General features: G+C 45.3%; 3 protein-coding genes across 5 annotated transcripts; all 3 read left to right on the top strand.

The window, feature by feature from the left end:
- Positions 1–668: 668 nt before the first annotated feature.
- LOC130390675 (seipin-like) lies at positions 669–5,845 on the top strand. The gene is made up of 9 exons (XM_056600758.1): positions 669–731; positions 2,069–2,363; positions 2,865–2,946; positions 3,242–3,385; positions 3,627–3,662; positions 3,832–3,966; positions 4,075–4,172; positions 4,714–4,843; positions 5,214–5,845. Exons 2-9 carry the CDS (start codon positions 2,086–2,088, stop codon positions 5,274–5,276), a joined length of 966 nt encoding a protein of 321 aa, XP_056456733.1. The 5' UTR covers positions 669–731; positions 2,069–2,085; the 3' UTR covers positions 5,277–5,845.
- A 673-nt stretch (positions 5,846–6,518) lies between these two features.
- On the top strand, positions 6,519–11,536 carry LOC130390957 (inositol-trisphosphate 3-kinase B-like). Its single transcript, XM_056601139.1, has 9 exons — positions 6,519–6,543; positions 6,653–7,281; positions 7,474–7,675; positions 7,980–8,070; positions 8,356–8,569; positions 8,912–9,116; positions 9,329–9,430; positions 9,978–10,049; positions 10,605–11,536. Exons 2-9 carry the CDS (start codon positions 6,701–6,703, stop codon positions 10,815–10,817), a joined length of 1,680 nt encoding a protein of 559 aa, XP_056457114.1. The 5' UTR covers positions 6,519–6,543; positions 6,653–6,700; the 3' UTR covers positions 10,818–11,536.
- Positions 11,537–11,586: 50 nt separating this feature from the next.
- nxf1a (nuclear RNA export factor 1a) lies at positions 11,587–25,667 on the top strand. Of its 3 annotated transcripts, XM_056600376.1 has the most exons (23): positions 11,631–11,803; positions 11,930–12,021; positions 12,708–12,767; positions 13,031–13,244; positions 13,344–13,536; positions 13,629–13,712; positions 14,641–14,745; positions 14,867–14,947; positions 15,060–15,129; positions 15,734–15,822; positions 15,916–16,023; positions 16,706–16,815; positions 19,990–20,026; positions 20,677–20,745; positions 20,971–21,026; positions 21,138–21,245; positions 21,603–21,661; positions 21,825–21,940; positions 23,687–23,729; positions 23,834–23,906; positions 24,376–24,558; positions 24,866–24,926; positions 25,029–25,667. In XM_056600376.1, exons 1-23 carry the CDS (start codon positions 11,793–11,795, stop codon positions 25,065–25,067), a joined length of 2,061 nt encoding a protein of 686 aa, XP_056456351.1. In that variant the 5' UTR covers positions 11,631–11,792; the 3' UTR covers positions 25,068–25,667. The 3 variants fall into 3 exon arrangements, with proteins under 3 accessions (XP_056456352.1, XP_056456351.1, XP_056456353.1); XM_056600377.1 differs by having other exon boundaries at positions 11,587–12,021; XM_056600378.1 differs by lacking the exons at positions 11,631–11,803; positions 11,930–12,021; positions 12,708–12,767 and adding an exon at positions 12,042–12,670 and having other exon boundaries at positions 25,029–25,662.
- Positions 25,668–25,813: the final 146 nt, after the last annotated feature.

Raw genomic sequence — 25,813 nt, 5'->3', positions numbered from 1 at the left:
GTACGATAACGGACAGAGTTGCTCAACCGGAAGCACAAAACGAAACCAGTATGGCGCCCCCCTTGTTTACACGCGGAATAATGTGAATATTATTCCGCGTTATATAGTCGGTAAGATTTGTTAGAAATGGAATAAACAGCGTTCAGCTATTATTGAGTGGAATGCGCTGTGAGTTTAGTATATCGCTGTGTAAATATGTGTTACGAGTTGACCTCGCCTGTCCGTGTAACATTCCGTTTTCTGACCGCTCTGGCTAATTTTTCTGGGCATCAGGGCATCTCTTCTGAGATTGGTGAGGGGTACATTTTTGGTTAAATTAAAAAAATCTTGATCTCATGCTTTTTTCTGATCTCTCTCTCTCTATCTTTACAACTATCAAATATTACCAACAGCCCCTTTAATTCAGTTTTAATAACCAAAGGACAGCAGTGTGCAACTCTTAATCAGCAGGCGACCGGGTAACCCAACTAGCCAGCATGCAATAGCATGAGGCAGTCATCTTCAGCATACCGATTCTTGTGGGACACCCCAGAGAGCTTGTGTCTGTGCAGCCATTGGTCGAGTGTCTTTAAGAGTCAGCTGTTGGGTAGTTGCTTGAAAGCACCATCGGAGAAAGGGCAGGCCTAGCTGTGTTTCTCGTCTTTGCAGCAGGACAGTTTGAAGTGGAGAGCGAAGACTCTTTTGGGAGACCGATTTCTTAACAGCGCTTCAAAGTTGTAAAGAACCTAAAGGTGAGTGTATCTGTGTAAGCTGTATAATGCATTTTAGGTTTTTGATAATGTCATCCACATTAATTGCATATATATTAATGACCAGGGGACCCTTTATAATTTAAAAACCTTCACATACTTATCGTTCATGTAGTTATAAATCCTTGCATCATTTCATAATATCGGAAAACAACTCACAAATAATAACCTAACCTAACAAATGAACAATTTACAACATATTCATTATTTTTATGTATTTATTTTAACTTTTGCACTATGCTTTTGCGGGTCTCTTGCCTGTGATGAATGTGTTTTGTTTTGTATTATCTTTATTTTGTGCATGTAAATCACTCTGAGCTGCATTTTATGTATGAAGGGTGCTATACAAATAAAGATTATTATTATATATCATGGTGTTATAATATAAATTAATAAATCCTAAATTGTGAAATTATGCTATGTTGCTGTTTAAAACACACCTAAGCTTTGATTCTCCCTCCCTCCTTGAGAGGCATATCTTCAAAGTACAAAAGTATCAGTCATTTTTATTGTCAATTTCAAAATATGCGCCAGACAAAAAAAGGGATATCAAAATTGCATTTATCTCAGACCCACCAAGCAATAAGAACAAAAGGATAAAATTAGATAAAATTAGATAAGTAATCTATCAATTAGAAAAGTCTAAATAGTGCAAAAGGTAAGGAAAACCAAACGGTATTTATAAAAATTAGTTACCAAGTAAATACATTTAGATGTGCAATACGAGGAATATGATTTACAATATGTGCAATATGCACTAATCTGATGTTCTCAACGGTGGCTTGTGACCGCTCAGATTGGAGTCTGTGGTTTCACGGTCATCATTACTTTGGTGCCAAATCCTAGACTCCAAGAACAGTTCTCATGATTTCGGGGAAAGATCTGAATTGATCAATTAACTATGACAGAGATCAGTGGTAATTGACACAGGGATCTTTGCCCTTCATAGCACTTTGATTGTGCAACTTCTTCTGGAAAACATTGGCATATGATTAGATTGTCCGCGTGGATTCCCAGCATGTTTTTTGGGGGGGACATTTTTTTGATCAGAAAATATATTGATCCTTTATCCAAACCTATAGCCGCAGTGCAACGTGTGTAATCCCATCAAAAACCTGCGTTGCCTTCACAGCTGTATTGTATTACCATTCCAATGAAACCCAGTAACTTATTTAAACAGGTTTTTGTTAATTACAAACATCCATATTGGTCCTTTTGTAAGTGTACTCCATTTTAGATACAGGGTGATGAAGTTCGATGAAGGTGAATGGATTCATTCATGTCAAATACAAAGAGGATGACTATGATGATCTCTTCAGTACCCTCAGCACTCTGAATGGAGAGAATCAGTGTGGAGACCTCCGGGCCAGGGGGGAGTGGAGCCTCGCAGACCGGGTACCCCGCCGCGGCCCCGGCTCCGGCGGGCCAGCGGTTCGGAGCGCGTTCTTCTGCTCCAGGATTCCTGCAGCGCGTCCAGCAGAAGGTCCTGCAGGGGGCCTTGGTGCTTGGCACGCTGTTCCTGCTCCTCTGGGTGGCCTCTTTCATTTATGGAAGCTTCTACTACTCTTTCATGCCCAAAGCGGCGCATTCAGCCCCGGTACACTACTACTACAGGTGACGCATCCAGAATCCATCCACTTCTCAAAGTCAAAGTCAGCTTATTGTCTTCACATGTACCAGACATACAAAGGAATCGAAAATAAGTTTCTCACATTCTCACGGTGATAGAGATAGAGTGCACAGACAAAACAGATAAAGAGAAGACATTTCCAAACACTAGTAAACAATAAAGGGAACAACAGATAAAGGGGGGGGGGGGGGGAGAGTGATCCTGTAGTTGTTGTCCTCCCTGACCGGCAGCAGAAAGCTTGCTGTGACTCACTGTGACTGACTAATGGCTTTCTAATGTTTCATGTCTCTGTTGATTCCCCCCTTATGTATTCTCCACTGAAAACATGTACACTCATTCAGTGTCTGCCTTTCTCACTGCAAAGCTTATGTGTGCAAGCAGGCTTTTACACACTTAGAGAACACACCAACATACACACACAAACACACACACACGCACACACACCACCCTAACAATCTGTGTATGAATTGTGTTTCTATCCTCAGATCAGACTGTGAGCCTGGAACGTTGCAACCTTGTTCTTATCCCATTGCAAATGTTTCTCTTCTCCAAAATGGCAAGCACCAGGTGAGTAATTTCCTGTCCGTCTGTCACTGATTTCCTTTACACACTAACATGCTCACAACGGCAAGAGAGAGACATCATTACTACTGATGATCAGGTACATTCAAAGTAGTTAATGACGGTAACCATGGTGATAATAACACGGTAGTAACGGTGGCTAAGCATGCCTCCAGGCCAGAGGTATACAATAATTCACTCACTCATAGTATTCATTGCTCAGAAACGACCTGTTTCATGCATTGTCATTTATTTAAACCAAAGTCAAAAGCATGCTTATGTCCACTTTGGAACCATTCAGATGATGTCACTCGGCCAGAAGTACCGCATCTCTCTGGAGCTGGAGATGCCCGACTCCCCGACCAATCATCTGCTTGGGATGTTCATGGTCAGGATGACCTGCTACTCCAAGGAGAGGGGGAGGGTGACCTCCTCCACCCACCGCGTGAGTGGCTCCGCCCTGGCCTTGTGTGTGTGTGTGTGTGTGTGTGTGTGTGTGTGTGTGTGTGTGTGTGTGTGTGTGTGTGTGTGTGTGTGTGTGTGTGTGTGTGTGTGTGTGTGTGTGTGTGTGTGTGTGTGTGTGTGTGTGTGTGTGTGTGTGTGTGTGTGTGCGCATTTGCTTTATATATGCAGTTAACACGCATCACCATATCTGAGTCCTGCTCTTGCTCTCTCCCGGTCTCCAGGTCAGCCCCCGGCCCTCGGCCTCCAGCACCCGCTTTGTGAGTCAAGCACCTGCCACCTCTGCCACTAATGGGCAAAAGTAAAGGTGTTATACAGCTCAAAGAGAGTGCAGTGTAGAAATCCAAAACTGATATGTTTGTGTGTTTGCGTGCGTGCGTGCGCGTGTGTGCATGCGTGCGCGTGTGTATGTGTATGTTGTGTGCTCAGACGATGCTCCGCTACCGCTCGGACCTCCTGAGGACGTTCGCCACGCTGCTCTTCCTCCCGGGGTTCCTGAGCGGCGTGTCCCAGCAGGCCCAGTGGCTGGAGGTGGACCTGTTCACCGACTACACCGACGACCCCGTAAGTGGAGGTGGCCCTCCGGTCCTGTCTGTCTACCTGTCTGCCTGCCTTTAGGGGCTGTTCCTCAGAGGGGTTGTGGTTGTGTTTGATCCCGGGATGTGGCTGTAGTTCTCCCCCTCCGTAGAAGCCATGTTGGAGGTCCTGTCCAGCCAGGTGCAGATCTACTCTGCTCGGCTCAACATCTACGCCGAGTTCACCGGAATACGGTGAGCAGCGACTCCCGCCTATCCCGAAGAACACATCAATATACACACACAATACACACACAACACACATCACTTCACAGTGAAAGTGTAGTTTAATCATCGTCTTCATCAACGGTCATCTTTTGACCACAAACATTCAGACTTCAGCTGAGCTCCTTGGTAGAGATGGGACCCAGTGTGTTGATCCTCTGATCTACTACCTGTCTGTACTGAATTCAATTACATTGATATTTTCATTTAGGACGTTTAGCAGACGCTTTTATCCAAAGCGACTTACAATAAGTCCATTCATCAGAAGGAGGAGAAACAACAATATATCGCTGTCGATACATTAAGGATGTTCATAGAACCAAGTGCCAAGCACTAACCATCGCTAGGTTAACACATTCCCCGTACACAACAAAGATAGCTAGGATAAGATGAGACAACTTTGCGTAGAAAACTTGCATACATTCAGTGCATTAAGTTAAAACTACACAATGATTGTCATTTTCCAGCAATATTCTAATGACTTCTCCCATCATTTCCAATCCTCCATCAGCTACCTGCTCTTCCACTACCCGGTGATGTCAGCACTCGTGGGCGTGTCCAGTAACTTGCTCTTCCTCAGCATGCTCCTCTTCGTCGGCTACATGAGGCTGCTTTTCGGAGGCACCGGCACCACGAGTCCGGTGAACAATTTATGTTGAAAAGTGACGTATATGAATGCTTAATGTTGGGCATGAAGGGTTGTAACTTAAAGGCTATAATATTTATTTTTGCAAGGATAAGCTGTTATTGGTGTCACAGCAGTTAATACATGCTTGTGCATATTTGCGTATTTATATATGCGTGTGTGTGTGTGTGTGTGTGTGTGTGTGTGTGTGTGTGTGTGTGTGTGTGTGTGTGTGTGTGTGTGTGTGTGTGTGTGTGTGTGTGTGTGTGTGTGTGTGTGTGTGTGTGTGTGTGTGTGTGTGCATAAGGGCATCAACACATAACACACATTGTCATTTATGGACCAACGCAGACAGACTAAAGTTGATGTGTGGTGTTTTATAACAGAAACTGTCTGGGAGATCCACTACAAATAAGAGCCATACATCTGGATGCGGAGGAAGGTCATAGACACGATGTTACACCGCAGAACCCAGCAGGTCACTGGAAGCAGCCCACGTTAGAGCTGAATCACCCGCAGCACAAATCAAGTACCCCCTGATACCCCCGAGTGTGTTTGTGGTTGTGACTTACAAAGATTGGATATAGGGTTGATGTTGATGATGATGTCTATATTGTTTCACCTTCTCCTGAAAAATATACTTGTTGTAAGTTGCTTTGGATAAAAGTGTCTGCTGAATGCCCTAAATGTAAATGTTGATGTCTAAGGTTGTCCAAAGTTTAGAATGGGTTACAGATGATGCTGGTCCTGCTCAATCCTTATCCTGTGTTATCCCAAGTCGATTTTCTCATTGTGTTTCATTCTTACCTGGAAGTAATTGAAAAGCTGCAACCATGTCTGTAGGAAACATGGTATAACTTAATACAGAATTCATTCATTTCTAGACTTCAGAGTACCTTCTTTTTTATATAATGTTTTGATTATATAGTCTTTCTTTTGTACAGCTCTGCACAAGTTCAAATAAAAGATTTTTAAGATTATTCTTAATGTAAAGCATTGAAATATTTATTCATTTATTCTGGTTAATTTTATGCTTCTATGCCCTGATCATATTAAACAAATGCTATACTGGCCATTGTCTTATTTTCACTTATTATCCAGAAATACAGTCTTAGCACCTTTGGAAATGTAGGTGCTACAGCAGGGGTCACCAACACAGTGCCAGGGCCCGCAAGGACCACATGAGGAGCCCGCAGGCCTCTTCTAAAAAATAGCACAACTCATTCTTGAACAATTCTTTCCCAACTTTTTTAAGTCATTGTTGATACTTATTGTGAGAAATCATTAACATGACCAGTGTCTTCACATAGATGAGTATCATTAATCATTAATAATAATATATAACTAAAGGCAAACTGAGCAAATTTGTTATTTCAAAAGAGTATCAAACTGGGTGCCCTTCGTATGACCAAGTACCCATGAAGTAGCTCTCAGGTTTAAAAAGGTTGGTGACCCCTGTGCTACAGCTTCTTTTCAAGAATTGTTCCATTCATCATGGCTGCTCTTTTATAGTTGTACCGGGCTCTGCGGACTGTTTTGAATAACGTCTGTGAGTGCGTCTCTAGAACAGGCCATCACCACAGCGGTGTTCCTACACCAAGCGTTGGGAACATCGTTGCGTCACTGCATGCAAAATAATAGATGGTGAGATAAAGAGCAACAGGAAATGTGAGTTGGCCGGCCTTAGGAGAGACACCTGGGAGGAAGAGGGACGAGGTACGTAATATCTTTTTAAAAGTTCCTGCCTTGTTATTTATTTCGATTGATGTGTGTTTAATAATGCCCGTGGACATTTTTAAGTAGGCCTATGTTCCTGTGTTTACAGCAACATCTTTTGCTGGAGTTTACTTCGTGTGTCTTAAAAGTGGAATACATGGAATGGACTTCTTACCATCCTTTAGCAGTAATGGGCCTAGAAACAGAAAACAAGGTCAACACGACTGAGGAACCCACGCATGAGGATATAGAGCCAAAGGACCGACGGGAAATGACCAACGACGCGGACCACGGACTTAATGAGCGGAACGCTAAAGAGGAAGCGGAGGAGGACGACGTGTCCACCGACCTACCGGACTGGACGCGACAGGGCCTGTCACTCAGGGCTCAGGTCAGGGGTCAGGCCATGCACGGACCTTTTAACAGAAGGCCTAAACTCCGCTCGACTAAAAGCTTCCCCCCGTACAGTCAGCCCATCGGGGGCCTTGGCCAGGAGAGAGAGAGCGACCCGGAGACTGAGAGCGACTACGAGACTGGTGGTTCACCTGCACCCGACGACAGCAGTCAACGGGGCGCGGGAGACGCGCTACGTCTCGAGAAGCCGGCCGCCTTTGGCTCGGACGCGTGGACCCCAGCGACGGGGCGCGACGGGGAGCGGAGGGGGGCCATCCTGAGACGGGACTGGGGGGACGGCGTCGAGAGTACAGAAGAACGGGACGGCGGGATGACCTTGGACGGGTGGGAGAGAAGGGAGCGATGGATCGGGAGTAGAAGGCCGAAAGGGACCGGGGCGCGGGGAGGGGGAGAGGGGGCCCAGAGCAGGAGAGACAGGGAGAGAGGTGGGAGTGATGGGGGAGTAAAGGAACAGGAGCAAGGAGACACACACTGCATATTGTCCGAGGTGGAAGGGGAGGAAGGCTTGATTTGCAGGAGGGGGAGAAGGACGGATAAAAGGACCTTGCAGGGGGTTAATGGAGAGGTTTGTCAACCACATCCCATCCTCTCCAAACTCCTGCACTTCTCCTCCTCTGACTCCTCAAACTCCTCCTTCGGCCTCCACTCAGCCCACAGCGAGGAGGTTTTCAGCGAAGGAGAGGACACGCAGGACTACAGGCAGAACACAAACAGAAAGGTTGGTTACTATGACCTCATTTTGCTTCCCATGGAAAAGCTTTGTTTACCTAACCTGTGGTCCAGGCGATTTGCATTGGCTTGAAAGAAAGCCTTTATACGGTATGATTTGAATGGATTTTGCATGTTCCTTTAGGTTATAGTGTACTTTAGACACAGAACCCTGTTGACCAACACATGGGCTGGGATTAGGTGACTTCTACAAGCTCTTAGCTACTCTGCTCTTAGCAATGGTCCTATGAGCACAATACTCCTTCATATAACCGGGAGAAGAACCTTGAGTGATGTGGTGTGTTCCCCTACAGGGCGTTTCTTGGAAATCCCTAAAGACTATAATGCAATGGTCGCTGGGGAGAAGCAGCTCTCCCTCCTGGGTGCAACTCGCTGGGCATCAAGGCAAGATTGTTACTACTGTAAAACACAAACACACACACACATGCTAAAACACACACACACACACACACACACACACACACACACACGCCCAAACACAGAAACACACACACACCCTAACACAGACACACACACAAACGCACAGATATATACACCCGGACAAGCCCTAACACACACACAAACACCCCAACACACACAGGAATATGCATGCCAACACACACACACACACATACACCACAAAACGTAACACCTTCTCCCTCCCCCCGTCGCTGCTCTCCGTTGCCATAGGCAACTTCCAGCTGAGTGACGGCGGGGAGGTGCTGAAGCTGTTCAGCCCGACGGAGGCCACGTGCCTGGAGCTCCTGATGAGGGACCCGCTGCGGCCCTTCGTCCCCCAGTACCACGGCCTGCTGACCCAGGGGGAGGAGCGCTATACCCGCCTGGAGGACCTCCTGGGGGGGCTCGCCCGGCCCGTCATCATGGACGTCAAGATGGGCGTGCGGTAAGGGCCCAGCAGGTGGAGGGGACACCCTCCACCCTACTGCAGTCATACACTGGGGGGACCGTTTCAGGGCAGTGATAAAGTCCGGTCTCTTCGGGCAAGGAGAATAGCCAGAGGCAGGTGTTCATCTCACGACCACAAACAACTGAAAGGCAGGAAGCGGGGGGACGTCACAAAGGGGAACGTGTCACTTCCTGTGATGGACAGGACTTTTGGATATGCATTCAGCCCCTCCCCTCGAAGAAAAGGCTTCCCATTTCCCATTTGCTATTTAAAATTCGCCCTTGTTGAATAAATAAATGCTTGTGCATTGGGTGGGGCTTGGTGTGATTCTGTTCCCAGGACCTACCAGGAGGATGAGATGGTGAAGTGTCGCAGAGAGCCCACCCTGCGCAGCGACATGTACCACAAGATGCTGAAGGCGGACCCCGGGGCCCCGTCGGCGGAGGAGCACGAGCAGGGGGCCGTGACCAAGTGGCGCTACCTGCGGTGGAGGGATACGACCACCTCCACCTCGACGCTCGGGTTCCGCATTGAGGGCATCATGGTACCGTGACATGACACAATACCGCCACCAGGGTCTAGTATATTCAAAATGTTGCTAGTGTTTGTAGGGGGGATTCGACCCCTTCGAAAATCCCACCCAGGGACTTGTCCCCTTCTCAAATCCCACCCCGGGGATTAGTTCCCTTCTCCAGATCCATTGGTACACTGTTTGGTCACGCAGTCATTGATGTGTGGCTTTTCTCTCTTTGTCAGATGGAGAACGGCAGCGTTCAGCGGGACTTTCGGAAAATGCTGAGCTTAGCGCAAGTCACCGAGGTGCTCCTTTACTTCACCAAGAGTCGCATAGACATCCTGGTCAGTACCCGCTCTCTCTGTACTAAGCGTTTGATCTATTAAGGAGAGTGATATTGAATAAGGGTTCTGCTTTGGTTGCTTACTTCCCCCCCCTGCAGACAAACACAGAAACAGGAAGGGCTTGTTCTAAAATGAACTGAAAGTATTCATTACTCAATAGATTTTGGAAAACAAGTCGACCGTAATAATTGTATCATGGGAGAATGTTGAAAGTCTGTTTTGACCTTCAAAAAGTTGGTTTGCAGTATTACAGAAGTTATAAATTGTGGATGCTGGCAAGATTATATGTTGATTGGCCTCATTAAGAATTAATAAGGAATCCAGCAAACCATTAAGAAAACATGTGGGTTACTTAAAACGTTTGGCGTAAACTTTTCAGAATAATCGATCGTCTATAGGCCTTCTGAGATGTGCTGGAGAAGTGAACTTCAACAAATGTCCTTAACCCTAACCTCAATCGCATCAGCAGTCATAATGCTAGTTTTACCGACTTGCCCGTCACCACCCTGGTTTTTCTCCTTCTCATCACAACATCCCCTGCGGACAGACGGCCTACCACTGTAGACTGCAGGCTTTGGGAGACGCCTTGGATACATCCCCCTTCTTCAGCTCCCATGAGGTGGGTGGAGGAGGAGGGGCCTCGGGGGAAACTTATTGAGTTTGGTTTGGTTCTCTGCACCCAGAGATGAATACGGAATGAATCAATAGAGATACAAGAGCATTCATACTGTATATGATCATCAAATGATAGAGATTAAATATGAAATGCTCTTCAATAGAGATTAAAGAGCATGAATATATGACCATCAAATGAATAGATTAGTGAGCATTCATGCATGACCATCAAATTAATAGAGAATTAAGACGCCATTAAAGATGTTCCCCATTTAAGATTGTTAAAGTTTGATTCAACAGAAGTATAATAATTCAGAGAATTTAATCTTTGGTACATAATTTATAGATGATAAAACAATAACTTTTCTGCATGTAAAACCAATAATGCACTAGGTCCAATATTTCCACCTGTTATCAGTTAATAGCCTAGCAATACTATCTATTATATTAATAAAATGTGCGATGTATGATGTAAGCATGATGCTCTCTGCCGCCTGGTACTTTCTGTCAGGTCATTTACTAGACTTAATCAACACAAGTGTTTCCCTCTCCCCGCCAGGTGATCGGCAGCTCGCTCCTCTTTGTCCACGACCACAGCGGCAAGGCCAACGTTTGGATGATCGACTTTGGGAAGACCACCCCTTCTCCGGACCGGATCCGGCACGACGTCCAGTGGGCCGAGGGGAACCGGGAGGACGGGTACCTCATCGGGCTGGCCTCCCTCACCTCCTCGCTGCACCAGGCCATCACCCTGGCCTCCCAGCAGCAGTAGGCCCACACAGGGGGCTTGAAGACAGAGGGGAGCTGCAGAGGACAGTGGGGGTGTCAGTAGAATATAACGTTTGCTGCTGGACGGCCCTTCAACAAAGCAAGAATTAAACACACTTTAACACATGCGACAACAAGTGGATCCAACCGTACCAGAACACACTGGGCGATGACAGGGCTCGATATTCCATTATAATTATAATTACGTGTGTTCTCCTTGACGCTCAACTATGCACATATTAAAGAGACAATATTTCAGTTTTCTTTCATGACAACAAATCATGACATATTTTTCTTTTTTTTAATATGCATACAAACATCAAAACATACACACCACATGGACACCCTAGCAAAAAGAAAAACACAACAACCAGTCATTGTTATGACAGTATGTGAAAAGATTAAAACGTTTGTTGGGGCTTAGTCAAAGTTGGAACCACTCAACAATCCGACGTTCACCAAATGACATGTAGACTACAAGCCCACATATCCACTAAATATCCACTTGTTTTGTACACACTTTCAAGGACATGTATACTCAATTAAAACTTGCCAAAAAATAGTATCATCAATATCAGCACACAATGTATTTTTGCCCTTACCAACAGGGTCCATCCTTATCTAACACTCACTCAGACACACGAAAAAATACATCTTGATATTTATGGAAATGCAATGGTTTTTCAATAGTTATTAGTGATATTAGTGACATTAAGGAAAATCCTATAGCATGCCGTTTATATAATAATACACCAGGGGGCGCGCGTCTCGCGTCCAGAGACAGATTCACGAAGGCGCCCCTATCCGCTCCAAGAACACTTGCTTCCCCTTTTCCTTTTAGATTCCAAATGTCAAGCTGGGAATTGTTCTATCACTTTCTGACAGCAAACAATATTTATACAGACAAACCAGAAGCATACGGTGTTGGTTAGGGTACAAGCTTTAGAAACCAACGAATCGTCGGCATACACTAGTACAGATGATGTTACAGTAAGACCGACGCACCAGATAAAGTTGCAGAGTTAACTTAGAAGTCAGTAGTCAATAGTGTCCAATCAGTCATAAACTAATCGTTCAATTCCGATCTTTTTTTTTGCATGGGGGTACTTGCTCAAGCTTAAAAAGTATATTAGTCTCCTCAGAAGCCATGGCTTTCTCCAAGCGTGGCTACCATAACTTCGCGGTGGTCGCACGTGTTCTGGACGAAGGTAGGTGAACCGTGGGTTGCCCCCAGCATGGACCGTTGGGGGTCCAACACCGTGTATAGTAAATGCCTCGGCTCCAGGAGAAGCCGTCTACATGAGATATGTGGCATGGTAATGTCCGTTTATTGGACCACATGCGTGAACATTATTTAAAGGCCAAACGAGGGTGACAGTTCAGGGGGCGCTGTCGGCTAGGGCCGTGGTCCGAGGCCTTTTTGTTTTGAAACTAAATTAAATTATTAAACCATGGCAATTACATATAATGCTGTCATATAGCAATACAGTGATCTCCATTAATGGTTAAATGTTTGTTTGACAACCAATACAGGGCCAACCCATTGTTGTTTTGCCTATTGCGCCTCTTCCATGCTAGGTGCACCGGAAGCGGAAGCGTGACAGTTGTAGTTCTGTAGTTCTGAGCGATCATTGCAACACGCAGTGTTTTTCTAGCCTGTAATTCTGAGCCTGATCCGAGAGATTTAACGCTGCGATCTTTATAAACATTGCGATCGTTAATGATGACGCTCTGAAGTCTTTTGCACTAGTCTAATATAACTACAGTAGTCCTCTTTGTGTATTTGATTCTGTGCGTGGCCGTGAATTCCCCACTGTTACACTGGGAATATGGCGGAAGGCGGCCATTACTACAATGGTAAGTTGCTCTGATGATTCAATCCCTTTCTCTTCAGATCCTGATGTCTTTTCTGTGACGAGAGAGGTCCGAAGCAATGGTTGTACATTCGGTGGAGGTAAAAATATATATTGGGCTCCACTTTTGCCATTGAGGAATACGTTTAACCCTCTAGCAATGTCCTTCAAAACAACAATAGGACGCAACCTTTTACTGTTTATCGGTGCTCCGAAAGATTGAAGTATTGTTGTCACTTTTATTATGATATAATTAACCTATAATGTTTTTTTATATCATCAAAAATTATTTCCGTACGATAGCAGAACAGTCAATGTGCTTTTGCAGCAGAACAATAACCTAAGCTCTCGTTTCCTCTCCCAGAGCATGATGACAGGGCTGGGGCCCCATACCGCGGCCGCAAAGGCCAGGGATCCCACAGGGCACGCTCTTATGGCGAGGGCCCCCGCAGGGACAGAACCAGGGGCGGTCATCAGGCCAACTACACAGGCCCCGGACCGCGATCCAGACTTGACGACATGGACGCCGATGTAACCATGAGCGACAACTCCCAGGACGGCACCTCTCAGCGCAGATCGTAAGTGTGTCCTTGTGATGAAAGAAACGGATATCAAAGCAAACGGGAGTCTCTGTGTCCGAAGCCCTGTGTGAATGTGTGTTTGACTGCCCCCCCCAGCAAGCCGTACAGCCGGCCTTATCGCCGAGGAGACGGCCGCTTTGACAGAGACCGGAGAGGGGGCCGGGGAGGAGGCGGATATAAAGGAGACGGAGGAGGAGGCGGAAGAGGAGGTGGAGGAGGGAACTCTAGTGGTGGAGGAGGAGGAGGAGGAGGAGGAGGGAAGAACCGGACAGGCTGGTACAAGATGACGGTGAGTGTTGACGGAGCAGGTGCCCCTAAACCGGGTCAGGATCAGGGACCAAACAGACGTGCGGTGCTCAGACTTTGATTTTGGTTTTCCAGATACCGCACGGAAGAAAGTACGACAAGAAGTGGCTGATGACGGCGCTCCAGAACATCTGCTCGGTGCCCTTCAACCCCGTGAACGTGAGTAGCTGCCCTCCAACGTAGTTTTTTAAGGTTTTCCCGTCAGGTGTCGGTTGGTCCGCTAGGATGGAGCAGCAGGCCGGGTGGGGGTTTCCCGCTCAAACTGAAACATTATCTCTGTCGGTGTCTTCCATATGCTTAATTTCTTTTTAACAAACAGGAGCATCGGCATGATACTAGGAATATACACACTCATACTCGCACTCACATACACACAAACGCACGCACTCACTCACACACACACTCTGATAAACAACAGTGGTTAAACATAAAGCATGATCACTAATCAAATTGCGTGTCAGATTGCTCAATTTTATTGAGGCGTTAAGCTGCTTTCAGACCGCCGTGCAGCAACTCGCCGCCTCCATTCATTTAAATGAGGGAAGGGAAGCAGAGGGGAGGCGGTAACAAAAGAGGCTGTAGACCAGGAAGCGGTTGCCGCCCACGTGAACGCGCACAGATTTTGCCCTACCGCTCAGCTTTCCACGTGTTGAAACTTTCGGCAGCAGCAGCAGCCGCTTTTGAAACGCCTGGCCCTTGCACACCGTTGAACCCTTTTCAACACAACTAATGTTGTGTTGTAAAGTAAAGGGAAACAAGATATATATTCTTCCTCCACCTCCATTGCTTCTCTGCTTGGTGTCGCTTATAGTTTGCCTCCCTCGCTCTGGTAACGTCACGTACGTGAAAAGAATACTGATTTAAGCTTCGAATACTAATTTTCCGAACGAGTATTTCGAATAATTCGGGCCAGCCCTACTAGGATGACAATCTTATTTGTGTTGGCCTGGTGGGGGTTCTCATTGGCTTAGCGGCAAGGCCTGTACTATTAAAAGTAGGAAAAAAAAAAAGTAAAAAAGCTGATCCCACTTGGGGTAAACATGTTTCTTTTTCTTCTGTTCTGACCATTTTCCCTCTTTTCCTGCAGTACAATGTTGACAACTACAGGGCCCATTTCTACGTGGATGACGTTGCTACGGCAACCGCCCTTCAAAAATGTTCCCACAAGATCACAGACGCAGACGGCTATAAGGTTTGCTGACCTATCGATCACTTGCTACGTACAGCTAATGTTTGGCCAGTTCTGTGCATCAAAGTGCAACAGTCGACCTGACGTATGACGGTCTTTCACCTGGCCACGTGTTCCCCCTCAGGTGGAGGTCCATATGAACGCGAGCGGCCCTCCGGCCTTCCTGCAGTCGGACCTGAAACCTGAGGACTTGGAACTCTTAAAGGTAAGCCCCCACTACAGATGCGATGCAAGGCCCTTCTATTTATAAATTGAATGAGCTGTCGATTTGGGTGAATTGTAATATTATGTTCAACATTTGTTAAAATCTTCCTCAGCAATGCATGGGAAAGCGTTTCGACGGCTCCCAGCAAGCACTGGACCTGAACACCCTCCGGACGGACCCAGGTGAGCCGGCACTGTGCAGTCGCAGAGACCAATCCATTGAGCCATTCATTCATTATTTTCCACTTCCTTTGCCACAAATTACATGAACATTGAGATTGGTCTCCAGCACTGGTGCTGAGATCTTATTAATCATCCTGGCTAGGGCTGGGTATCTTGGCCAACTTCCTAAATCGATTCAATTTCAATTCATAAGGTTCTGAATCGATTAATCTCGATTCGAATTGATTCAATCTGCTCTTAAATAATGAAAATGGCTCAACTGTGTTACAAAATACAAATGTACTTTATTTTTTCTCTTCATCTTAAACAACAGGTTTTAAGTGCAAACTTGTCAATTGGACAGTTTAAACTTGAACTGTAAACAAAACTGTCTGAAGTCTCAAAAGTGTAATTTTGAAATTAGAAAGGGATTGCAAGTGAAAGTGTACTTAACTACAACGTTCCATCACGGCAAATTGCATTAAGGCCTTGTTTATTAAAGTGCAAAAATAATGGTAAAAACGAAATTATTATATACAATTTTTAAAAATCGATTCAATCGATTTTTTTTACCCAACCCTAATCATGACTCCTGCTAACCCCAAGCTGTCGTTATGCGTCTCAGAGCTGGTCTCCCAAAACATTGACGTCATTCTGAACCGGAAGACGACTATGGAAGCTGTCATCAAGATCATTGAAAAGGAAATTCCAGAGGTAAGGAACCTTCTTGTTGTCTTTTGTTAGTCATGAAGCACATGACGCCCATATCCAAAGATGTCTAATGTGATCACCCCTCTCATCTGTTAGTTGGTGTCCTTAAACCTGAGCAACAACCGCATCCAGAAGCTGGACGATTTGTCAAACCTGGTTGGCAAGGTGCCCAACCTGAAGACCCTCAATCTCTCCAACAACGAGGTGGGATTGAATTACACGTTTGACTTGGGCTACTGCATACAGTATTAAAACGGCCCAGAGAAACCCCGGGGAAAAACAGCATTACATTTTTCAAGATGAACGACAAACGACATCCCCATCGAGCACGTCCCAGTGAAGTGTGTACGTTGTCAAATGGAATCGATTTGGTTGTCTTCAACCAAGCAGTTCCTTTAGTTATAGACCATTACACCCAGCAGCATTTAAGAAGTAACGCTTCTGCAGGTCTTATATTCCATCTGCCATAAGACTCTTAACACAACTGTTGGGAAACATTGTCCCGTCACTAATAAATTCACCTAATAATACAATGCAAATAATATGCACTTTCCACTTTACCTGGGACATGAAGTATTCATTCTGTATTGAAGGGCCGTTTAGCCTCAACTGTTGTGCCCATGGCATTTTTTTTGTATGCATGCTGGACATGTTATAACTTTTTTTGGGCATTTGATGAAATCTGTTTGATTTCATCAAACAGATTTCATCAAACAGAGTCCAACAATTTTACAGGTAAATTACGCTACAAAGAAAAGCATGTAGTGTGTGATTCGCAGTAGCGATCTCGGCTACGAGATCGCTACTTGTTTATATTGCTTCTACAAATGAATTTCTCGTGTATGGGATTAAATTAAATAATGTTCTTAACTTGCCTTATCTTCAGCTGAAGTCGGACAGAGAGCTGGACAAGATCAAAGGGCTGAAGCTGGGAGAGCTGTGGCTGGAGAAGAACCCTCTGAGCAACAGCTTCAAAGACCAGGCCTCCTACATCAGGTCAGTCACACCGCACACCGTTTCTGGTACGGGGGGGGGCGTGTATGTTAAGGGTATGTCTGAAGGGTGAGTGTAGTTGGAGATGGGGGTGGGGATGATAGACCCTGGCCTAACCATGAACTCTTCGTTTGGGCGACAGTGAGGATCCTGTTGGGGAGATGTTGGGCAACCCGTTTAATGATGCTTATTCCTCAGTGTGTGTGTGTGTGTGTGTGTGTGTGTGTGTGTGTGTGTGTGTGTGTGTGTGTGTGTGTGTGTGTGTGTGTGTGTGTGTGTGTGTGTGTGTGTGTGTGTGTGTGTGTGTGTGTGTGTGTGTGTGTGTGGACTATGGAGGCAGGCATGCACCTGTGATTGGAATTCTGTCTCATTTATCCCCGACCTTCTTCACTAGTCTGGGGCCTTGCAATGTGGTTCTTTTTTCTATCTTTTCCTGTTTGCTAACATTACACCATAATAGGGGCTAAACAAACACACAGGCTACTAATTTCCTATTTAATTTGATGAATAACTTGAAAGTATCGATGTGAAGCGGTTTCCAGCAGCCCACGGCTACTTCACCCACCAGACTTCTTCTTCAAAAAAAGTGCTAATCCCGCCACAAATAAAATTCAGTTTCAATCTTTTGAAATTAATTTAGAATATCTTAACGTTATCATTCCCCACCACTGTTCTGTGATGTATGCAGGTTAACTCAAACCATCCTTTGTGGAGTTCTTTAAGTACAATGAAGGTTTATTACTGGAGAGGAGGCATACCAGCTCTTGGGTCAGAATTGACAACAGTTTGGACCAATCAAACTAGACTTCTACTGGTGAGTGAAAGCCACTGATTGTTTCCCCTCCCCTCTTGGCATCTTTGCCCAATCGGCATCCTGCAACAGGCCGGTATGGAAGGCTGGTTAGCCTATGACGGGTAAGATCCCACCTTCTAATCCCGGGACAACCTAAGGCAGGCACAGTCACGACTACTCTGCCGAGTCACTGTGAGCACTGACTCACCCGCTCATAAAGTGACCAGAAGAGATGAAACCACCACAGGAAAAGCCATTGGGTTGAGAGGTGGAGGAGGGACATGTGTCAGAATCGAAACAAAAACATGTGAGGAAGAGCCAAAAGGAACTCTGCGAATGGATCCTTCAGTTGGGGATCTGTGGCTTGTAACAAACAACACTGCAACTCTCTGAACGCAAAGGCCAGAGAGAGCCTTGGTGGCAACCATCAGAGCCAAAGAAGAATATTGGAACATAGTGCTACACGGAAACTGTGAAACTGAGAAACAGTCTTGCCTGAAGCGCCATCAAATGAACATGCAATTCCAAACATCCAAACCTGCCCATCCTTGTGGGGCCGGGGCCTATATATCCACCCAATGTTGGTTGAACATCCACTAGATATCGCTAGCCAGTTGTAGAGTACCATTTCCATCCCAATTGCCCGCTGACTGTAATATAACCTAAAGGCGTGGGTCCAAAACAAGTAGTAGCCCTCCAGCAGCTTAATCCTCCTGTTTAGTGCAGGAGCTGCTGCTGTTGGCACAAACAAAAAAGTGGTGCGCGGGTGTGGGTTCGAGAATCTGACTCTAGCAAATGTTGTTCATTCAACAGCAAAAGGCAGAGGTGGGGGAACGCTTTGGTGCTGGTGGGAACCGCCTCGCCTCCTGACTTCCCAGTTCACCCTTCTCCTGCACTGGGCTGTTTGCTTTACTCTCCAAAGGTCGCCAGGAGCCGCCTAACATGTCGACCTCATTTAGTCAGTATGGAGTTTGTGTGTGTGTGTGCTATGATTGTCTGTGGTTAGACAGTAGGCTCTGCTCCAACACGGGGACCAGACTCTACGGACGGAGGGGGGCGCGAGGGGTCTCTAACCTCAACCACATTTCTCCCTCCTTAGAGCTGCAGGTTATGTGAGACCTTTATCTTTTCTAGTTTCCAAGCATCCAGCAAGTGTGTGTGTGTTTGTGAGAATTGTGTGTGTGCGTGTGCGTGCATGCCTGGTGTCCTGCCCGGTCTGTAGGTGAGTATATATGTCTGGTAAGTACACTTTATGTGTGGTGTCGGGCAATGCACAAATTAAAAGTGCACGAGCAAGGAAGATTGAATGAGTGGTAGTAAATGAACTGCATTTATATAGCGCTTCTTTTGTAACCAGTGGCCACCCAAAGCGCTTTACAATATGGCCTCACAATCACCCATTCATACACACATTCACACACCCGACGGCGGAGTCAGCCATGCAAGGCGACAGCCAGCTCGTCGGCAGCAGTTAGGATTAGGTGCCTTGCTCAGGGACACCTCGACACTCGGATTGAACTAGCAACCTTGCGGTTACTGGCCAACCTGCTCTACCTCCTGAGCTACTGCCGCCCAAGTACTTTAACACAGTGTCATGATATCATGTATAACATGGTTGACCCGTGGTTTGCGGGTCAACTGTTCAACAAAAGAAAGGAACTTGTATTATGAAGCGAGATCACATCATATAATGTCTGTTTCTAATGCCAAATGAGCTGCTACCATCTCTGGCAGAATTAATGACAGCAAGCCAGCTTGAGAACACCAATATTTATTTATTTTCTCCTCCATATTCTGTCTGAATATAATAATCCTGTCTTTAGTCTCCGGATGCATTTTTGTGTGGTGGAAAATAAGACTAGAGTTTTCCAACCATAATCGTATACTACTCTGTGTGTGTGTGTGTGTATGTGTGTGTGTGTGTGTCTATGTATATATCTATATATATATACTGTCTCACTCAAAGTGATTGAGCTGACTGCCCTTTTTGAGCCTTCACTATCCTAGGCTCATGCTCAAGCACATCCTACTGACTGGGTGACGTCGGATCAAAACTCTCTAGCCTCATAACGGCAGCGGGCAGTAGGCACGACCCCAGATTCATTGGCAATCTTGCTTATAACGAGAGACATTTTTGGGAGGGTATCGACATGGAAACAGTTTTCAATTTATTTGTGCTATACATTTCATTCTGAAATCACCCAACCCTATCATTGTCTTAGATTGTTGTTAATGCGTATGAGGTTTGCATGTTGAGTAGTACGTCTGCAGGTATGGGAGAAGGATGAAGGATGTGAGAAGGATGTTGTGTGAAGGTAAGATGTCTTGCCCAGTCAAGCTTAGTTTCTGTAACTCTTGTCTTTTGTGTGTTCCTGCAATACCAGTGCCGTGCAGACAAGATTTCCCAGGCTCCTGAAATTGGTAAGCTTGGACATTTTCTCCCCCTTGTTGCTCAATAATGAAATGAATACTAGAAAATGCCTTTCCTGCAGAAAGTCTGGTGAGTGCTGAAGTGCAAGGTGAGGTTGAAAATATGTTTCAGTAAAGCCGTTTAAGACGTAAAGAAATGTTGAATGGTTTAAATTAAGGGAAGGGATTTGAACTCAGTCTAAATGGAGTAAAAAAATATATATAAAATGGTTGGAAACCAATAAAGTGACACATTAACTAATTGTTAATGTGATCAAGTTTGAATACATTTGAGATAATATAAAGAATACCTGAGCTGTTCTGATGGTGTGTGTGCGTGGTAGTAACTTGGAAAGTGTAGATAGCATGACGTGAAAAAGATAGTTGAAGCATTGTTAGCATGTAGCTTTTGCCGGGTAGAAAATTGAAATGGAGTCTAGGTAAAAAGTTGTAGGGTCAGTTGTAGGGTCCAAAGTTTGTAGAGAAAAAAAGAATAAAACTTTAAAAACAATAGTATGCATGCAGCACTTGCCCTAATAATCTTATTGTTTCATTTCAAGGTTTTGGGCAGATGAACATATGAAAAATGATAGAATTCGAGCTCTTTTGTGTTCCTTGCTGTGTTGCCCCCAACCACAACTCATCTTCGTTTGTTCTATAAGGACGGACAAGACCTCCCGCCACCCATTGTATTTGACGTGGAGACGCCCACCGTCATCCCCGCCTGCAAGGTGAGACGCGAGGTCCCGTCTGTCGGCATTGTGCGAGCACTTTATCGAAGGCGCAGCAACCTCCGAGTGGGCTCACTGCGTCGCCTGTCTAACACGTTGGACCCCAGCTGTCCTCTGTGCATTTCAGTGGACCCTTCAGAGAACTCAAACAAGGCTCGTCAGTGACATACCCTGTTAGCAAAATGTGTAAACATCAAACGTCTATTTGTTTTCATCCATTTACAGGGCAGCTGCTTTGGCTCGGATGAAATCAAGGCCATCATCCTCCGCTTCCTGCAGCAGTGAGTCTCTGTCCACGATGCAGCCGGTTCACCCACTACTAGTCACAATCTCACCGGTATCCATGTTATTTGCTATGGTTGTGTACATGCGTCCGTATGATTGTGTTCCAGGTATTACAGCATATACGACTCCGGGGATAGACAGTCCCTGCTGGATGCCTACCACGACGGGGCCTCCTTATCTATGATGACGCCGTACTCCACTCAGAACCCTTCAAGGTATAAAGTGACATGCTTCAATGCAAACAAAATGTGTGTTGTACGTCCTGGCACTTAATGTAAGCACTTGTCGTATGTCGTACTCAGTTATGTAGCATCTTATCCCAGCAATCTTAGTTGTGTACGGGGAATGCGTTAACCTGGTGATTGTTAGTGCTTGGCACTTGGTTCTATGAACAACCTTACTGTACCGACAGTGGTCACTTGGTTCTATGAACAACCTTACTGTACCGACAGTGGTCACTTGGGATAAAAGCGACTGTGCTCTAAATGCATGTCTGAGTAAGAGGACACGCGTCTCTGAACGGACCATGTGGCGCCCAGCAGGACGGGTGTAACCTCTCGCCCTCTCCACAGGAGCAGTCTGGGAGAGTACCACAAGGACAGTCGCAACCTGAAGAGGGTCAAAGACACTAGTGAGTCTCCTGTGCAGACAATACTATTGCGCTGAGAACTTAAAGCTCATCCGTTTGCCCATTGCTTTCCCATTGTCGGTTCCACATCTGGAACAGATGCGCGTTGCATTTCCGACGACGCCCTCATGATGATGATCTGAACACGCCCTCCTCTCCCCTGCAGCCCTGCGCTACCGTCTGCTGAAACACACACGGCTCAACGTGGTGGCGTTCCTGAACGAGCTGCCCAAGACGCAGCACGACACCGCCTCCTTCAACGTGGACGTGAACACCTACACAGTACGTTCTGCTACATACACCGCGTTCATAATTATTATGCAAATTATATTTTTCTCTGATTTTCCTAAATAGTCAATGAGAATGACAGTCAGTATAATTTTCAAGTCATCAACCGTTGGGAGTATAATTCGAATTTTATTGAACAAACCTCCCAATGATAACAGTATTTTTTTCAAAAATAAAAAACTCAAAATGCACTGTTCTAAATTAAGTTTCAAAACATATATAGGTTGTAAAGAACTGAAATGGTCATTTGTTGAATTTGCAGCATTAGGAGGTCATAATTAGAAAGTGGTCAGTCAGAAGCTCTACATACTTTGCCGAGGTCATTTTCACACCTTCAGGGACCCTAAAGGGGCCTACCAGCACTCTCCCCATGATTCCGGCCCATAACATGACTCCCCCACCCCCTTGTTGACGTCGCAACCTTGTTGGGGCATGGTGGCCATTCACCAACCACCCACTACTCCATCCATCTGGACCATCCAGGGTTGCACTGCACTCATCAGTAAACAAGAGAGATTGAAATGCTTTATGTACTTCTGGGCCCACTGCAAACGTTTCTGCTTGTGAGCATTGGTTAAGGGTGGCCGAATAGTAGGTTTTTGCACAACTGCAAGCCTCTGGAGGATCCTACACCTTGAGGTTTATGGGACTCCAGAGGCACCAGCAGCCTAAAATACCTGTTTGCTGCTTCGTAATGGCATTTTAGCAGCTGCTCTCTTGATCCGATGAATTTGTCTGGCAGAAATCGTCCTCATTATGCCTTTATCTGCACGAAAGCTGCTCTGAATCAGCCACAAACCTCTTCACAGTACGATGATCACGCTTTAGTTGTCGTGAAATATCTAATGTTTTCATACCTTGTCCAAGGCATCGCACTATCAACAACTTTTTTGAAAACGATAGGTGCACAATGCTATTTTTGAAAACGGAGGGGGGGAAATATTCGTTTGTATAAATATCCTGCTACGTATAAACGTGGCCTGAGACACAGTACCATCCTTGAGTTTAATTGAAAAATGAAATGTTTGACACTTAAATCTGCATAATATCTGCATAATAATTTGGAACGCGGTGTAGTGCTACTGTGGCACTATGTTGTTTTAAAGTCGTATGATCAGGAATGTCAATATCAGCCATCTTCCCCCTCATCCTCATCGTCCGCTTATCCGGGTTTCGGGTCGGGGGGCAGCAGCTCAAGCAGGTGGCTCCAGACTTCCCTTTCCCGGGCCACATCTTCCCCCACGATACAATAAGACCTTGGAGTTGGGTGGAACATGTTTAGTGTGTCTGTGATTGACGCGCAAGTTTGTGGAAACACCAGTTGTTGTTATGAACGGCTGGGCCAGCCCCTGCTGTAGCCTAACGGAGAGCCTGCAAGTGAGGTTCAGTTTGTGTACTTGAATATCTGCTACCTAATATTCAACATAACAGGTTTCATAAGACGGCCATGTCAACTAGTGCCGTGGTCAGTCTCTCTGTAATAAGCTTTTTATGGTCGGGAGATGAATGACCACGAATTAAATCAACAAACTGGCAATGTGAACTGCATTGTGAGACCCACTTCTTTCACCAAGTTATACTTCAACACCTAGCGCTACAAAGCGCGACGGGTTGAAGTATAACATCTGCTTACTTGAACCACTATAAACCACATCGGTTTTCCTGTAAGAATGAGATGATGTCTTTGAGATACCCTGCTTGGTTACTCTGAGTTCATGTTTCTTCTGATTTCTCCTGTAGACTACCCTGCTGTCGTTCACTGTCAGTGGAGTGTTTAAAGAAGGTCAGTAGTCTGCTACCATACTTTCAAAGTTGGCAATATTTGTAATATTCTTAGGTGTGTATGTTGTCTATGAGTGACAACATGTCTGTTTTCGTCTGTCACAGTGGAAGGCAAATCGCGAGACTCCACCATGGCCTTCTCTCGAGTGTTCGTCACGGTCCCAGCCGGCAATTCAGGGTGAGCCTCAATGCCTATGCATAACGCTTTCTATTGACTAACTTCCTGCTACGTGCCTTGTGTCCATACTGAGTGTTGATCTAACAACATGTTTTACATAGTGTTAAACATATAACAAAGCGGCCCCCCTCCTGTCTAAGGCCATCTAATCTTGTCTCATGTATATTAAGTAGGGCTGTCAAATTAACGTGTTAAATTTTGATTAATTAATCACAGAAAAAAATAACGCGTTAAAAAAATTAAGGCAGATTAAACGCGCTTCTATAGTGCCCTTTGACCCGGTGGTGATTTGCGTTGAAACAAAATGGAGGCAGATGAGAAGGCGCTGCTCGGCCCCGTGATCGAAAAGTTCAAGTTTAAACTTGAAGATTATTTTTTTTAATCGCTGGACAGCCCTAAAATTAAGTTGTCTTAACGGTAAACATGAATGTCGATCACATTGTAACAATGTGTTTGCTGCCCCTAACAGACTATGTATAGTCAACGACCAGCTGTTTATCCGGATGGCCACGACGGAGGAGATACGCAAGGCGTTTGTGGCCCCAGCCCCCACCCCGTCCTCAAGCCCCGTGCCCACCCTCACAGCCCCCCAGCAGGAGATGCTGTCGGCCTTCTCCCTCGAGTCCGGCATGAACTTTGAGTGGTCCCAAAAGTGAGTACAACCCCAAGTCAGGCACACCTATTGGTATTGGTGGGAATGCAGGAAAGTATTAAGTTTCTCACTGTAGTCTATAGTCTGTACTTTCAAACCTCAATGTTACATAAACAGGTTTGTATTGCAATAGTCATGTTAGGATAACCCTTAAAAATAGTTCAGACCTCATTTGGGAAGAAATCTTTCAATTGTCATGACTAAATGAAAGAGGATTGTTTCCATATCGCCCAGTACCTGATTGATACTTAAGCCATTCAAATGCCTTTTCAAATGCTGTGGTCTCTTGTCTTTCTCTGTTCTGAAGGTGTCTTCAGGACAACGAATGGGATTTCCACAAAGCTGCTGGGATCTTTACAAAGTTGAAGGTAGCCTGATAACTGTAACTTCATGTGGTACTTTTGTGATTGTCTTTTCAGCAATTCCATTATGCTAAACATGCTTACCTTTATGCTTTTGCTTTTTTTTAGATGGATGGCAAGATCCCAGATGTCGCCTTCATAAAGTGAAGATGTTATTCAAGGAGGATAGTGACATTGGTTTCAGGCGAAGAGCTCTATTTTCTATGGTTTTTGTTCCAGCCCCATCCTTTGGTCTGTTCAACGGATTATATTAAGACCAAAAGACATATTTTGATTTCATTGTTTTAATGACAACAATGTCCTCGCTGACCTAAATCTTATAATAAAATTTTGGTTCTTATTGTTACCTTAGTCTTTCTTCGTTATTTTGTACACAAAACTATTTCATTGTTTCATATAAATAAAGTACTTAAAATACAAATAATGTATCATTTTATTCCACAATTTGCATAATGTACATTACAATGCATGAGCTACTGTGGCATAAGCAATACAGGGGTAGGGGGTATTGCTTTTTATTTATTTAAATACAATTTACTGGGCAAATTAGACTTACCATGCTAATAGTAAATTGAGAAGTGGTTTCAACCCTGGTATCAGGTTTTCTGGTGGGTCTGGTTTGCAAGAACACTGCGTGTGTCAGGGCCGTTACAATCCCCTCCATGATTCGCGTTGCCATCGGCGTGGATGTCTCCCACGATCATCGGATTATCCCAATGTGCAGAGCATGGTGACCATACTGACCGGTAACCTCACCATCTGGGGTAGGAGCAGCAGTAGGCCTACCCAGCCGGAACAAGAGAAGCTCAATTTGGACCCCGCTTTTGGCCAACAGAATGTCCCACTGTAGGAACTTCATAAAACGCTATTCGTGTATATTTAGACTGTACTTT

This window comes from Gadus chalcogrammus, chromosome 10 (genome assembly GCF_026213295.1).
Source record: "Gadus chalcogrammus isolate NIFS_2021 chromosome 10, NIFS_Gcha_1.0, whole genome shotgun sequence".
NCBI classification, from domain to species: Eukaryota; Metazoa; Chordata; class Actinopteri; order Gadiformes; family Gadidae; genus Gadus; species Gadus chalcogrammus.
This window is presented reverse-complemented; position numbering and strand designations above follow the sequence as displayed.

Excerpts from the sequence above, each read along its gene's own strand:
- LOC130390675 (XM_056600758.1), top strand. The coding sequence starts at position 2,086 with ATGGAGAGAATCAGTGTGGAGACCTCCGGGCCAGGGGGGAGTGGAGCC. Across the intron at positions 3,663-3,831 it reads CGGCCTCCAGCACCCGCTTT|ACGATGCTCCGCTACCGCTC; the intron begins GTGAGTCAAGCA and ends TTGTGTGCTCAG. Across the intron at positions 4,173-4,713 it reads GCCGAGTTCACCGGAATACG|CTACCTGCTCTTCCACTACC; the intron begins GTGAGCAGCGAC and ends ATCCTCCATCAG.
- LOC130390957 (XM_056601139.1), top strand. The coding sequence starts at position 6,701 with ATGGAATGGACTTCTTACCATCCTTTAGCAGTAATGGGCCTAGAAACA. Across the intron at positions 7,282-7,473 it reads GGCGGGATGACCTTGGACGG|GAGGGGGAGAAGGACGGATA; the intron begins GTGGGAGAGAAG and ends CTTGATTTGCAG. Across the intron at positions 8,570-8,911 it reads GACGTCAAGATGGGCGTGCG|GACCTACCAGGAGGATGAGA; the intron begins GTAAGGGCCCAG and ends TTCTGTTCCCAG.
- nxf1a (XM_056600376.1), top strand. Across the intron at positions 13,245-13,343 it reads GGCACCTCTCAGCGCAGATC|CAAGCCGTACAGCCGGCCTT; the intron begins GTAAGTGTGTCC and ends TGCCCCCCCCAG. Across the intron at positions 24,559-24,865 it reads AACTTTGAGTGGTCCCAAAA|GTGTCTTCAGGACAACGAAT; the intron begins GTGAGTACAACC and ends TCTGTTCTGAAG.